At 48.8% G+C, this 15,038-nt stretch overlaps 2 protein-coding genes across 4 annotated transcripts in view; both read left to right on the top strand.

The window, feature by feature from the left end:
* LOC122371475 (poly(U)-specific endoribonuclease-C-like) overlaps window positions 1-8,062 on the top strand; it is a 31,756-nt gene extending 23,694 nt beyond the window's left edge. For all 3 annotated transcript variants that reach the window (XM_043347827.1, XM_043347828.1, XM_043347826.1), the window contains 2 exons: window positions 2,460-2,565; window positions 7,535-8,062. In XM_043347827.1, coding sequence (XP_043203762.1) covers window positions 2,460-2,565; window positions 7,535-7,768 — 340 coding nt within the window. In that variant the 3' untranslated portion in view covers window positions 7,769-8,062. The remainder of the gene's footprint in view (window positions 1-2,459; window positions 2,566-7,534) is intronic.
* Window positions 8,063-12,351: 4,289 nt separating this feature from the next.
* Window positions 12,352-15,038, top strand: part of LOC122371474 (potassium voltage-gated channel protein eag-like) — a gene marked incomplete at its 3' end in the record, with an annotated part of 53,685 nt that continues 50,998 nt past the window's right edge. The window contains exon 1 of the mRNA XM_043347824.1: window positions 12,352-12,701. The remainder of the gene's footprint in view (window positions 12,702-15,038) is intronic.

Genomic DNA, 15,038 nt, shown 5'->3' with positions numbered 1-15,038 from the left:
AACGTCTACACGAGACGATTCTAAAGCATCTAAATTTCTTACCTCAGGTCAAATATAAAGGTCAAGGCCAAGCACAAAACCAACACATGTGTAGTGACCTCAAACTATGTGTTCCAAGAGGATGGCAGGATGCATAGCATCGGTCAAATTGTTCGGGAAAAAGAAAATCCGTCTCCGAGGAATCCGACGATGTGAGCAAAGTTCAATGTCAAGATCAAAGTTGTACTCGAAATTGACCTCAATTTTTGGATTTTTTCGTGTATCTCATGTCTTCGAAATGCTTTGAAATATTTTCAATCTTGCTAGGCCCCCATATGTGGTCCTCCTACCTAACGATGCAAGGCTATCCTAGGGTCAATGTCATGCAGAAGCGTCCTTGAATGTTTCACAGATCCAACTCAATCATTATACTTTACCAGTAAAACGCCTTTTGGGCGAAGAACGAGCGAGCGAGATAGTGAGCCTTGCACGTGCGGAAGGGCGAGAGGGTACTTCCAACGGGATTGTGCAAAGCACCCTTCTAACCGGTCGCTAGCGGTGTGCCAAATTTGAACGTAATCGGCCTGGCCGTTCCTGAGATCTGGAAGCGGCATTCTGCACGTGCGCACGTGCAAACGGGGTCCAAAATGACTTTTGCACGGCACCCTACTAACCGGTCTCCAACCGTGTACCAAATTTGAGCGCAATCGGCCCAGCTGTTCTCGAGATCTGGAAACGCCCCCTGCACGTGCGCACGTGCAGTAGCACCCTAACCACAACACATGTGAATGCATCGCTTGGTGGGTGCCTACCCGTATGCCAAGGTTCAGCGAAATCGCCCCAGTAATTACCGAGTTACTGAAATGGGAACAAATTTGGCACCTCTTCTTTTTGTATTTTGCACGTGCAGTGGGGGTCACTCACATAGATCAAGAGTCAATCCGACCTTTGGTAGAAGGGATGCAGCTAGCCTATAAAAATTACCGCAAGACAATCGCTCAAGTCGCTACTGAGATATGGGCCTCTCAAAATCATTACTTTTGCAAAACTGCTTGAACACCCTTGACTTTTCACGTGGCACGTGCCACGACGGTCACCGAGATGTATCAAAAGTAGTCAATTACGGGGTAGAAGGGATGGGGCTACCCAGCAAAAAAGACTGCAGGCCAATCGGTCCAGCGGTTGCTGAGATATACACGTAAGCTTCTCAAAAGCGTAAAGGCCGCCGTCCACTGCGACGGAATTCCGTCCGGAGTCCGTCCGGAATGTCGCCGCACGCTGGCCGCATCCGGTCCGGATGCGGTCCGGATGCGGTCCGGATGCGGAGAGCTAATAAATGTTTCCTATCACTTATTACCAAATAAAATATTGCAAGTAATCAGCAGCGAATACTCTTGCCATTCTAAGGAAATAATTTTTACTTACTTCATGATGATCGAGTTCCAATTCTTCGTACAATTCACAATGTTTGCCTCCGATACGGCCCCAAACCACGTCTATTCCGGACGTTCCGGATGCGTTTTCCGCAGAAAAGTTCAACGCGTCGGACATCACTCTTCCGTCTCCGTAGCAACCGCATCCGAAACGCATGCGGAGAGCTGACGGAAAATCAACAGCTGATTGCCGTTCGGATGCGGTCCGTCCGGAGTCCGGACGGAGCGCACACGATTTCCGTACGGACCGGATGCGCCCATAGGGTTCTGTGTTAAATTCCGTACGGACCGCACGCGTTCCGCACAGTGGACGGCGGCCTTTACAGGCCGGGCCGGGCCGGTCCGCTCATACTGAGATTTTTCCGTTATATTGAAAAGACTTCGCTTCGCTCGCTGCGCTCGCTCGCTCGTAATAATGTTGCTATGTAATGCAACCATTTTTGCTATCCTGAGACTCCAAATGGGCGTTTTGAGCAAAATAGATGTCAACTTCGTGATCGGCGGCTACGAATGAATAAAAAAAGACCTATCATACAACAATGTCATCCAAATAGGTTATTCAAGGCCACATAAGGTCGACATAAACTTAAACTTTTCCCAACAAAATGTATGTCATTTGAGGGATCTCGACACTACAAATGTGGTGGTGCGACTGTCGGATCATTTTTCTGAAAGTTATTTGCGAAAAGCTAAAAACCCAGCGCGGGTTCGTTGACCTGACCGCTGATCTCAGGACACTAAAATTATTTTTGTGTTTTCTCTCGTTCATATGCTACATAGCCGTGCTCATCATTTGTGGCTACGTTCACATGGTGGAGAGCCGACAAGCCACACCGTGACGCAGAACACATCGAATATCCTGTCAAATGTCCACACACAATGACACACAATACCTAATACCGCATCAAATTAAATTGAGCCGAATGCCCTTCGCCAGCCCGATCGAGGCTCCTGAACATCGCCTTCCATACAGCGCTCATTGGCAATGTGTTTACGCTTCCGGCTATGTAAGCACTGCTTGCCGTTAATCAGTTTGTACATTTTCAGGCAAGTGAGCGGCTTCCACAACTGGGTGTATTTCTACTTCCTGGAGCGGAAGAACCAGGTCAACTACCTCGGCTACAAGAAGTACAAGCTGATCCGGGGACGAAATGTAAGCCTTCTGATCATTAGAAACGAATCACTGTATTTGAATTTACCCAAACCATTTTAAAATGTTATTGCCACAAATAGAACCCGCACTTATCTCGGGAAAAAGGGCGTGCTTTCGATGACTTAACCCTCGCCGGACCCATTTAAGTTTCGCATACGATCTCCTAGCCATTTATCCCCTCATGGAGCTAGTCAAGATATTAGATACCCCAAGATATTTGCCTAGCGGTGAAGAAGATACGATATCATTTAGGAAACATATTATAAAAGGATCTGTGTCGGTATACCACGACCTTTTGCGGCCACCAACCGAACGATCCAATCACGCTGCTCCGCTCGAATTCACGTTAACCAGCTCGAATGAAGGCCGTCCGGTCGGGAGCACCGCGGCAACGTACTGCGCGGCAGCCCTTTGCGCGGTCCTAGGACACGTCATCCCGCTTACGTCATCAGACGTCGATGCCGGGTGCAGGGCTTGGAGGAAATGTGCAGCAGTGGGTCCGTGCTCAAATGAGCGGTGCAGCAATGGGTCGCCTCTCAGCCGAACAGTGGCGGTCGCAGGGGGGGGGGCATCAGGGCCATGCCCCCCCCAAAGGCAAATCAGGGGGGGCCATCATATCATTTGGCCCCCCCCCCCAAACAACCGATGGGCCCCCAAGGCCGTATGGGGCCCTGGCCCGTATTCGATTGTCACGAGGCTCGAGAAACCCACGCCAGCCATTAACAGCTCCCATACCAGTCTTTGAGGGTCCTACACTGACCTCTGAGGGCCCTTCAGTGGCGGTCAAGCGTCCACATTGACCGCTGAGGACCCACATTGACCTCTGAGGGCCCTCCACTGGCCCTTGAGGGCCCCTAAACCGGCCTCAGGGGCCCAACCGGCCTCTGGTGGCCTCATTTCTGTCTCTCGAGTCCCAAGACTAACCTTTAAGTGTCTCTGAGGGCCCCGCACTGGATTCTGAAGACCCGATGTCGGCCTCTGAGAGCCCGCATCGGTCTCTGGGGCCCATCTTGGCCGTTGAGGGCCCTCCGCTGGTCTCTGGGGTCCAACGCCGGCCCATGCCGGCCTTTTAGGGCCCCACACTGACCTCTAAGGGCCCCATGCTGGTCTGTAAGGACCCACATTAGCCTCTAAGGGCCCCCCGCACTGGATTCTGAAGACCCAATGCCGGCAGCTCAGGGCCCGCATCGGCGTCTGAGGGCCCATCTTGGCCTTTGAGGGCCCTCCGCTGGCCTCTGGGGTCCAACGCCGGCCCATACCGGTCTTTTAGGGCCCCACATTGACCTGAGGGCCCCATGCTGGCCTGAAAGGACACACATTAGCCTCTATGGGCCCCGCACTGGATTCTGAAGACCCGATGCCGGCCTCTAAGGGTTCGCATCGGACTCTGAGGGCCCATCTTGGCCTTTGAGGGCCCTCTGCTGGCCTCTGGGGTCCAACGCCGGCCAATGCCAGTCTTTTAGGGTCCCATTCTGACCTTTGAGGGCCCCATGCTGGCCTGTAAAGGCCCACATTAGCCTCTGATGGCCCCCCGCACTGGAATCTGAAGACCCGATGCCGGCCTCTAAGGGTCAGCATCGGCTTCTGAGGGCCCATATTGGCCTTTGAGGGCCTTCTGTTGGCCTCTGGAGACCAACGCCGGCCCATGCCGATCTTTTATGGCCCCACACTGACTTCTGAGGGCCCGTGCTGTCATGTAAGGACCCACCTTAGCCTCTGAGGGCCCCGCACGGGCTTCTGAAGACCTGATGCCGGCCTCTAAGGGCCCGCATCGGCCTCTGAGGGCCCATCTTGGCCTTTGAGGGCCCTCTACTGGCCTCTGGGGTCCAACGCCGGCCCATGTCGATCTTTTATGGCCCCACGCTAACCTCTGAGGGCTCCATGCTGGCCTGTAAAGACCCACATTAGATTAGCCTTTGAGTGCCCAATTCGGTCTCTGATGGTCTCAAACTGCCGGTGCCCTTTGGAGGCCCTGTACTGGTCTCTGACTTCTGAGGGCCCTAAACTGGCCCCTAAGGACCCAAACCAGCCTCTAAAGGTCCCACACCGGCCTCTGATGGTCCCATTTCTGTCTCTGGGACCCACACTGACCCTTATGTGCCTCTGAGGGCCCCGTACTGGCTTCTGAAGGATCGATGCCGGTTTCTGAGGACCCATAACGGTCTTTAAGTGCCTCATACCGACACCTGAGGCCCCACACTAGCCTCTGAGGGGGCCCAAAACTGGCCTATGAGGTCTCCACACCGGCCACTGATGGCCCTATTATGTTCTCTGGGGGCTCAAGCCTTACCTTTGGACGTCACGCACTTGCCTTTGAAGGCCCACATCAGCCTCTGGGGCCCTACCTGGGGCCTTTGAGGCCCTTCGCTGACCCTTGGATCCAACGCCGGCCTCTGGGGGTCTGACACCGTACTATAAGGGCCCCATTGCAGCCTCTAGGCGATAGGTATCGCTGAAGCGCTATCGATGGGCCGAAGTAAGTGTAGGAACCATGGGTGCAGTGGGCGCAGTTGCACCAACAATAATTCTGCATAGGGTGCAGCCAATGTATTCTGCATCCACAATAATCTGAAACAAACCCCCTTTTCTCAGCAACACTACTTTCCATGCAGCACGACAAATTTAGGATATTTTGCCCACTATCCATCTTTCGAAGCATTTGCTACTGTAACGGTCTTCAAAACTTACATTTGTGCTCAAGTACCTAAAAAACAAAAATGAAACGGAACACGTGTGATTGAACAGTGAACAGATACCGATGACCCACTGTCAAAAGTTTTAGCACGATGATCTCAGAAAATGGCAAAGTTAGCCGTCTTTACTTTTGCGGTAGTCCATTCACATTTGCGTGAGTTATTGGCCATATCAATGCTTTAAAATGCACTTATCGGTACCTTTTCGACATGGAACATCCTCAAAGCTCGCAATGAGCCTCCGTTCGGGTGCCGCTCCCTACCCCCCCCCCCGCTTCACCGGCCATGGCCTGGATTTCTGCACCCGTGCACTACGCCCGTGGGCCCCTTCTAGCACCGGGCCCCCCGGGTCAGCGCAGGGGCCCCTTTGCCAAGTTGCCCCCCCCCAAACTCCAAGTCTGCGACCGCCCCTGCAGCCGAACTCGCCAGTGGCGGCAGGCCCTAGACGACGGCAAAGGAAGCCAGCAATGAGCCCGGTAAAGCTCCGAAACGGTGACACGAAGCCGCTTGTGATGCGTGGTAAATGTCACCGGGCTGCATGTCGATTCTCTTCCGACTTTTCTGAAAAGAAGTCTGAATTTTCCGTCGACGATATCTTTCCATCATTCATCACTGAGGAGACCTATAAGCGTGCACCCTTTTCTACGCAAAGAATGGAATGTTATGGATCATCAGCATTCTGTAACCGTATAGGAACATAGCAGCACAGCTGCAATTGCAGTTATTACACAAAGCACGATCAATACATGCATTATAACATAACAACACAAATCACAATCAGTATTCATGTCCGTTTCTGTCGAACGTAGCGAAACGGGGAGGCACTGCTCATTAGTCTTTGACACATTGCTAAGTAGGTGTGTTGGCTGGCCGTTTCATTTGCGTGCATTCGCTACAAAATATCATCGGGGACTTCCTCGGTGTCCTGATTGGACTCGAAGACGGACTCGACTCGCGGCAGGGCGTTTTCCAGATCCAGCTCATCCAGACAGTCGTGGAACATGGCGAAAAGCATCTGGAATGCACGATGATTGAGGTCCTTCATTTCTTCCGTGAAGCTGTCTGCCGGCAACCGCTTGGACATGACAGCCAGCAGCAGCGTGAAGAACAGTCTGAAGTGGAGGGCATTCATGCCGCGCTTGTAGTGGTTGGTGGCCACGTTGACCACGTAGTTCCGGGCCAGCTGCGGATCTCCAAGCTGGGACACGATATTTGCAAGCGTGTAAGCTATGTATTGTCCGTGAGCTGCTAGCTTCTTGTGACGAGCTACCTGGCTGAGTTCCATGCCCTCGAATATCTTGAATTTGGGCAGAAGAGAAGGTTCGCGAGTGAGTGCACTGAGGAGCACCTCAGAGCCAATCTTAGCGCACAGCTTGCGGTTCTCCATGAGCTCATCCCAGAATTGGATAACCGCCTGTGTCTCGCGCTCGTTCAGAAGGTCGGACACCCTGGAGAAGTGCGGCGAGGTCGCCATGGTGCAATGTAGACGGCTTGTGTGGCACAGGCACCGCGGGTCGGCTAACCCGGTGTGAATTTGGAGGCCAGCAGACATGCCTTAGATATTCTTAAACGATACCTGGGGCCATTATGTGTTCGATATAAATTTATCGCTAAATTTTGTGAAAGCAAACACATCAGCAAAATTATTACCGGGTTTGTTAATGTTTCTTGCAAGAGCCGCTTATTATATCTAGCCAGCGACCAATAGTATGTCTGCACGCTACTGTATCGCTTTTTCTTTTACTTCACTATAGCTTCGCAATAGTTTTGCGGCATCGCAACACTTTGAATGCCTATGACCCTGACAGCCCCGACATGAGCGAGGCTGATGACGAAATTGGCTGACCTTTTTGGGAACTTTCCTTGATTTTATGTCAGCTTCACGTGAGCTCTCTTGCAAGGGGCAACTTTACCGATGCGGTATGCATTCATTTAACGGCAATACCAACTTAAGCCAGTGAAAACCGGACTTCTAGAAACCTATGTAGAATTGAATGTGAGTAATTGTAAAAATATACAACCTTAGACTTGTGAAGCAAGTTCCTAACGTATTTATTGTTTATTGCAATTTATGGCCATGTATGTTATGAGGTTATCGGTGGAGCCAACAAATAACTAAATGTACTTTAGTTATTTGTTGGCTCCACCGATAACCTCATAACACAAATATGTCCCTAAATAATCAGCATATGGCCATGTATATCGGTGGTCTGTTCGGCTTAAACGGCACCTGCTCGATCAGTCATATTTTACACGATCCGTACTTTTGCCCACAGACCGCCATGGTGATCAAGTTCCCGTTCAAGTGGGATACCTACCTGAAGCCGGTGACGAGCATGCTGGTGGGCACGTCTCCGGAGGTGGAGATCTCTCTGTTCACGCTCTGCTTCTACGCGCGTCCCGATCGCAACTGCCGAGTGAAGCTGGGCAACCAGCAGCTGGTCCTCAAGACGCACACCTACAGGAGCGGAGGCAGGAGCATGATCGGCTCCGCCTACGTCGACCTGTGACCTGTGACCTGTGACCTGTGACCTGTAAACCAGATCGGGTCGATAGCTGCCCCCTGCAGTTGTCAGATGGGCTACCATGGTCGCCAGGATTAGATGATGTGTGGCGATGTACTGTTGCTTGTTTTTTAGAGATTCGGGGCATCAGGGTCAAAAGCAAGCAACGTTTAAGGAATTGTATTGAACATATTGTTCTAAGATGATATGGACATGTCACAACTTATACGTATGTCATTTGCTTTTTGAATCCTCTTTTTATCTACTGGGCTGCGTTCAATACAAATTATGTAGTTGGGATTTTGCTTATCGTCTTTCAGTTTAGCCGACCATAAGTTCAATGTCGTTCGAGGAAAGCGTCGAAGAGACGCGGCCCGCCCGCTACATACCAAGGTAGGCAATTACTGTGCATTCGTGAGTTTTTCCTTTGCTTTAGTTTTGAACAATTCGGCCAAGTTCGACCATTTCGGGTTATCATGCATATGAATAAATCGGTCGGCATCAGGCCATCCTGGCAACGTCCGATAGTTGCCAACTGAAGCTTCTCTTGTCGGCCGCCAGACGTCACCACCTGGCTTCTGAAGGAGACGACTGACAAAGGCTCCGCTTGCTGATCCAGCGTGCGCTGCCCATACGAGTAGTCAGTAGTTAGAGACAGGCCATTTTAATGATGGTCACTAGTGAATGTGATGTTTACCCCTCGCCGGAGCTATCGGTTTTCTACATACCGGTCGACCAGGGGTCACGGTCCCTTCGCTGCTTCACCCCACATTAAACCAGAGCCGCGCCAAAAAAAAAAGATGAGTGTGCGCCGTTACAAGACGCAGCGATTGGCATCCGATTTAAAGGTTTCAGGTCAACCGGTGATCTCTGAGGTCAGGTCAAGTGCTCCATGGTACGGGATGGGTTTCGGTAAATAGTTTCCCCAGAAATGGTCGCAGCACCGCGATTTCGGCACCATCATACCTGTTCGTAATGCTCAGACGCTTCGAATGATATACGTTTTATATGGATGAGGTCAACTTAACCCTCGTCCCGTTGGGGGGGGGGGCAATTTGGCCTCCCCGGGGGGGCAATTTGGCCCCCCCTGTGGTTTTTCCTGAAAAACAAGAAAACAGAGGCGCGCAGCGCCGCCAAATTCTCAGTACGTTCCCGGGCATCAATTTGACACCTTCACTCCAAATTTCAAGTCCTAGGTCACCTTAGGTCAGGAGTTATTAAGGTCAAACTGAGGTCATGTTCGAGCAAAAATGACCAAAAACATGATATCTTGAAACGCTTACAAAATCTACAGTCACCAAGCAATTTCAAAGTTCTTTATATGGTCATGTAGACAAAAAGCGGCGCTACAAAATGGCTATCTCGGATTTTCAAAATTGTGGGTTTTTGACCCCCAAAAATTCAAAAAATTAGAAAAACGCTAAAAAATCCAAAATGTTTCCGAGTTTCAAAAAAAACGTAATATATGTGATAGTCCCTGCACTTTTTTATATACGTACAAAATTTCAGATCGATATCGATCGATTTTTTGGCCAAGCTATAGCGAAAAAAACTGTTCAAAATTGATGACGTCAAATTTTCAAGTCAAGGTCACCTGAAGGTCAGGTCAGGTCATTGACCTTTGGTGACCTCGGTTCACTTTTTCGAGTTTTACATGTTTCTACTTTCTAGGCTAGTTTCTGGATCTGAACTCGAATTTAGCAACCATTTGAACATTTACGAAGTAGTTTTGGTGACTTCGTAACATGTTACGAAGCTGTCAGAGGCGGTTGACACGTACTACGAATAACCGTCACGACGCCTACTGGTTGACCTGACCTGACCTGACTCGACCTGGTCTAAATGCTTAAAGACATCATCTCTGATCAAAACTAATACGATATTCGTGATCATCCGAAAAACCCTTAGCAGCCGCAATTTACGACTTTCTAACAGGTCCCGATTTTCCCGACCTTGGGTTATTGACCTGACCTGGAAGGTCAACCAATGACCTAGGACCTTAAAATTGGGTATCATCGGCTTCCTCTTGTCACGGGCAAAACGCTCGTTTTTTCCGCGAAGCTCTAGCTCAATCATGGGGGCCAAACGACAAGGGGGGGTCCAACCGACCCCCCCCCCCCTACACATTAGAAGCTGGCAAACGCCGCACACATGCGAGGGTTAAGATGTTGACCTCAGGTCAGGGTCAAATCTCAAAGTAAGTTGAAGGAGGTCATATCGCATATCATTCAATTTGGCAAGTCCTTGTGACCCCATTGGTGGCTTTTCCGACGCACTTAAATTTACAGGGATCACGTTGAACTAATGTAAGACATATGTATCACACGGTACACAGGGTGGTCCAGATAGTTTGACCTAGCCAGCTTAAAGCCTTTGGAAGGTATTGAAGGAGCACGGAAGGGATTTGTGAGCAGATTCTGCCCCTCCCCCTCCCCCACCCAGCGCGGGCGGGATGCAGGTGAAGCCAAATCAGTTATCTAATGAATTGGCGCTCAGGCATCTCCTTTATCCTTCGCCCCAGTTTGGGGGGGGGGCATATGTTACCACCCTGTCGCGTTTTTTTGCGTGTAAATAAAAAAACACTTCGGGTAGCTTTTGGTACATCAATTTGGGACAATGTGTGAAATTTTTAAACCCAGGTCATGTCAGGTCAGGTCACCAGGTCAAGTTAACAGACCACGCCTAAAAAAGTTTGCAATCATGTCCAGCCTGCAGTGTTTGTCAATTGTCAGAGAGGTTTTATACTTGGTAGATTGCATGATGTCATAGGTGCCTACAATTTGTATATCTCGGATTTTTTTTATATGCGTGACCTAAGGTCAGGTCAGTGGCGTGACCTTTCCATTAGGTATAAGTCAATGGAGAAAAACGAAAATGCCTCTAGATCCGTGTGTACGCATAGGAACAGTCCAAATATTTCAGAATCACGATGATTTGGACCACCAGTGACGACCAAGGTGTTTCTTTTGCTGATAGCCTCTAGAAAGCTCATCCGAGGTCATTTGATCCTACAAACCGTTTTTTGCCAATAACTCTCGATTGGAAAAAGATAGAACGCTGGGGTTGGCCTCATTGTGTTTGTCTTGCCGAGACGCATCGACTGATATGCAACATGACCTTTTCCGGTCAGGTCATGACCTTGAACTGGGGTCAAATTATAGTTCATTCGACGCGTCTCGGCGAGAGGAACACGATTCTGGCAATAGAAATGTCCTAGCTTTTTTCAGTCAAAAGTTATTGTCGAAAAACACTTTTAGTAAAAACAGTTTTTTTTTGGAGTTTTTGCCCTCTGGAGGCTAAACCGTTGATCTGAGGTCATTTTTGGTGATGACCTTATCAAAAGAAGAGTTCAAAAGCTATCGATTTCTTTTCCCAGCGGTTTTCTATCATAGTTGCTGAGATATTGGCATGTTTTCTGAAAAATATAATGATAATTCGCAAATTTTGACCTTTGATGACCTCTGGTGACCCCAATATTGCTCTAAGATGAAAAATGACCGAAATACTTTCAAACGTACGCATCGAGAGCTATCGACTCTTTTTACCGCGCCTTTCTATCCTTCTTAGTTTTTGAGTTAGAGGTGGGTGGTAACATATGCCCCCCCCCACTAGGGCGAAGTTGGCTGAGACCGCCACTGGGGCGCAGGTTAAAGTGTACTTACAGAGTGTGAAAGTGATAACGTCATTTCAAACAAGTCAGATTATGATCACTACATGTGTGGTTGGATGCTTTTATGGTATGGGAAGCAGGGTTGTGCTTGACTCATGAGTCGAGTCAGAAAGTTGACTCAACCCTGACTCAAATGAGTTAGATTTGAGTCGATTCGGATAAAATGTTGAGCTGTTGAGTTGAGTTAGAGTTGAGTCGGACAAAAATATTAAGGTGTTGAGTTGAGTAGAGTTGAGTCAGTAAAATAACTTTTGACATTGAGTTGAGTCAAACATTTAGGAACATGAGTCAGCTGACTCAACTTTTTAGAAAAAATATGTATATAAATATAAGGCTTTCATTCCCCCCCCCCCCCCCGCTTAACAACTTAGCCCTGGCCCTGCTGCCGAATCTTTTTTTTTCACCCCCGCTCAACAGCTTTTTATCTGAGTCAATTTTAACAACAACAACAAAAATTGATTGAAGCTTGAGTCGACTCATATTTTCATTGAGCCGCTTGAGTCACGAGTCGAGTCAAGAGAAAAAATCAGCTCCTTGTTTGAGTCAGAGTTGAGTCAGGGCTTTCTGAAGTTGAATGATGAGTCGAGTCGGCAAATTTTTATGAGTCGAGCACAACCCTGATGGAAAGCTGTAATTTACTGGTTACTCACGCATTCTCCAAGAAACCCGCTCAGCCTCCCTTCTCTCTCTCTCTCTCTCTCTCTCTCTCTCTCTCTCTCTCTCTCTCTCTCTCTCTCTCTCTCTCTCTCTCTCTCTCTCTCTCTCTCTCTCTCTCTCTCTCTCTCTCTCTCTCCTTTCCTCCCTCCCTCTCTCCCCCTCCCCTCCCCCTACCGTTGCGTCGGCGCGCGGCTGCGGTCGACAGTCGGGTCGTCGGCGACGACGCTCCGCCGCTGGCGACGGTCAGTGACGGCCGGTCGGTCGGTGGCTGTGTGACCTCAGGGGAAGCCGAGAGTCAGACGAGTGACGCCGTACGGACGCCGGTGCTGGAACGCAGAGTCGTGATCGGAATGGTCTAGGAGTGCGTTAAGTGCGTGGTTTTGCTAGTGCATTGAAGCGGTTGTAGTGGTGAATTGCCTGTTGATGCCCGAGTAGTGCAGAGCCGTGAGGGATTGGTAGTCAGTCTGGTGAGGTGATTCGGAAGACGGTGTGTTGAGGGAGACAGACGAGCGCAAGACTTGCCGGGCTTACGGGTTATAGCTGTGCAAGTGTTGGATATCTCGAAAAGCTGAACGGCTTTTCTGGATGCTGCTTTTCGGAAGTTTTCTCAAGGTAAGCTTCAAACATTATGACGGTTGGTCCGAAAATATGCGCAGCATTTTGAGTCTGAAGCAAATAGGTATAAATGGCTTTGTGAATGGCAAATATAAATTTGATAAATAACTTGCTATAGTTACATCATGACTCTATCAATCTTTCTTAGATGATCCTTAAGATGCGTATCACATAACATATTTGTTATTGACCGTATGTACGTCCCCTGATGATTCCCTCTAACATCCCTGACATCTAAGGTTTCACCTAAGACGCGCCATCTGCCGTTAATGCACACACAGATCATGTAACTGACCAAAGAGATTAATCGATCTCCGCTCATATTCCGCATTTAATGTCATACATGTCGACTTTGTAAAGAAAGATGATAACAGAGCGATGACTTTAGAGGTATTTGGTCAACGCTGAAGAGTTACGGTGCTTTATGAAAGCTGATGGTCGTGTCTCAGTGTGATCAATAACTCGCCTTTGAATTATCCCAGTACACAAAGCTGTAAATCACTTACACTGAAGAAGTTTCAATTAAATCATAACAATAAATCTGATACTGTCTGACAGTAAATAAAATAATTGCAACCTCAGCCCGACCATTGTATCACAGAGTTAAATTTTATCAATTACGGAAACTGTCGCATTGCGAGAAGAACTACCTTTTCCGCTCCTGTTCCACACCTAAGAACCTTAACCCTGCACGGCTGGTCGGGGTAATGTCAAACCCTGAACTTGATGGTTCCGGGTTAATGGCGTAAACCGAAATAATTCCTGACTTAATAGCCAGCGGGAGAGGTGCAAAAGAGGAAGCCAACAAAAGCTCGTAATCGTTATAAAAAGTGTCTTTTACCTTACTTTGGAGTTATGCAAACCGGGGCTAGGTCAAGCACTCAAATAGATAGGGTTTCAGCAAAATGAATTTTGATAACTCATGCACTTGACATATTTCCCTTGCATTAAAGATATCTTGCGCGAGTTTAAAGGCCAAAATCGGGTGAAGGCTAGCTTACCATTTCGCAAAAGAGATAAAATTAACGTTAAAAGACACACGGAACCTTTACATGAAAAAAGGGTCCGGCGATAAAAGCGTGAATATTTATATCTTCCCCCCAGAAGATTCGAAGGTACACTCCCAAACGGCGAAGTTCTTAGTTCATGGCCCCTTTCATTTGGGCCTTTGAGGGTGGTGCCATTTTCGCTCCTCTCAATTGCGGAGGCGTAACATGTGGATTGATGTAGGTTGGGCTCGTTCTGTAGCATAAATCAAGTCGATCGTGGCTTGTCTCATTTATCGGGGACCACCAGTTTTGTGTGGGTTCAATATGACTTGGTCCCAAGATCAAACATGGAAATCAACTCTAGAAACCCAATAGGTGACGCTGCATAGCATGGCAATGCAGAACTGACGATTCGATTCATGCTTTGCTTTTCGGCATGTTTTTCTCATACCTTTTATATTGCATCCAATTAACGTGAGCTATTTTTCTACTTTGTTCACAAATATACGAATTTTAATGGTGGAATGCTTTATAAGACATGTGTTACGAAGCAGGACTTGATTGAATCTGCGTTCTGCACGTTTTCGTGACGAAGTAACTAATTGGTCATCTAATCGTGAGAAAGGTCTGACTTGGTCACTTTATAACATCAATTTCCAATGCTGACTTTTGTAGTCAATGCGCGTCGGCTGTGGCATGACGTTTTTGCGGGTAGGCACGTGTCGGTAGGCACGTGTCCTTTGGCAAGAATAGGTGTGTAAGCCATCCAACTGGCATTCGGCTCACCCGTCACTGCTCAGCCGACATTTGACATAAAGCCGGCGCTATTGAGTGTACTAAGAACACGGCTAATGCATAATCGGTACTACACCAATACATGTGACAGAGAAATCCGACAACGAAACCACTTGCCATCACCCTTACACCCTCCTTATACCACAACAATAGGCCACACGTACCCTCCCCAGACCCTTCTGTCCCGCGCCGCGCGGCCGGATAACTGCCTCAGGCGACTGAAGACCCGTTAGCGTCGACCTGGCATGCACCTGGGGTCACCCGTCACCCGGGGTCATTAACCGCCTGAGGCATTATGGCGAGCTGCCGTCGCCGCCGGTGGTCCGTCATTAGCTGTGCTGCCGGGTACTTGTGGGCGCATATAAGTACAACTGACGGCTATTGGTGATTTGCCTTATTTGTAACACATTGACAAACGCTGGCCATGTTGTCATCACACAAAATTTAATGCAGTCGCAGGCGCAGCGAGTGATACGATACTCCGCCTGTCAGTGTGCTTGCTCCCGTGATGTCTTCCAGAAACGGTGGCTATTATTAGCTGAAATCAGAG

Source organism: Amphibalanus amphitrite, unplaced genomic scaffold (assembly GCF_019059575.1).
Source record: "Amphibalanus amphitrite isolate SeventyFive unplaced genomic scaffold, NRLGWU_Aamphi_draft 001247F_arrow, whole genome shotgun sequence".
NCBI classification, from domain to species: domain Eukaryota; kingdom Metazoa; phylum Arthropoda; class Thecostraca; order Balanomorpha; family Balanidae; genus Amphibalanus; species Amphibalanus amphitrite.
Note: the sequence above shows the minus strand (reverse complement) of the source record. Positions and strands in the feature narration are given on the sequence as shown.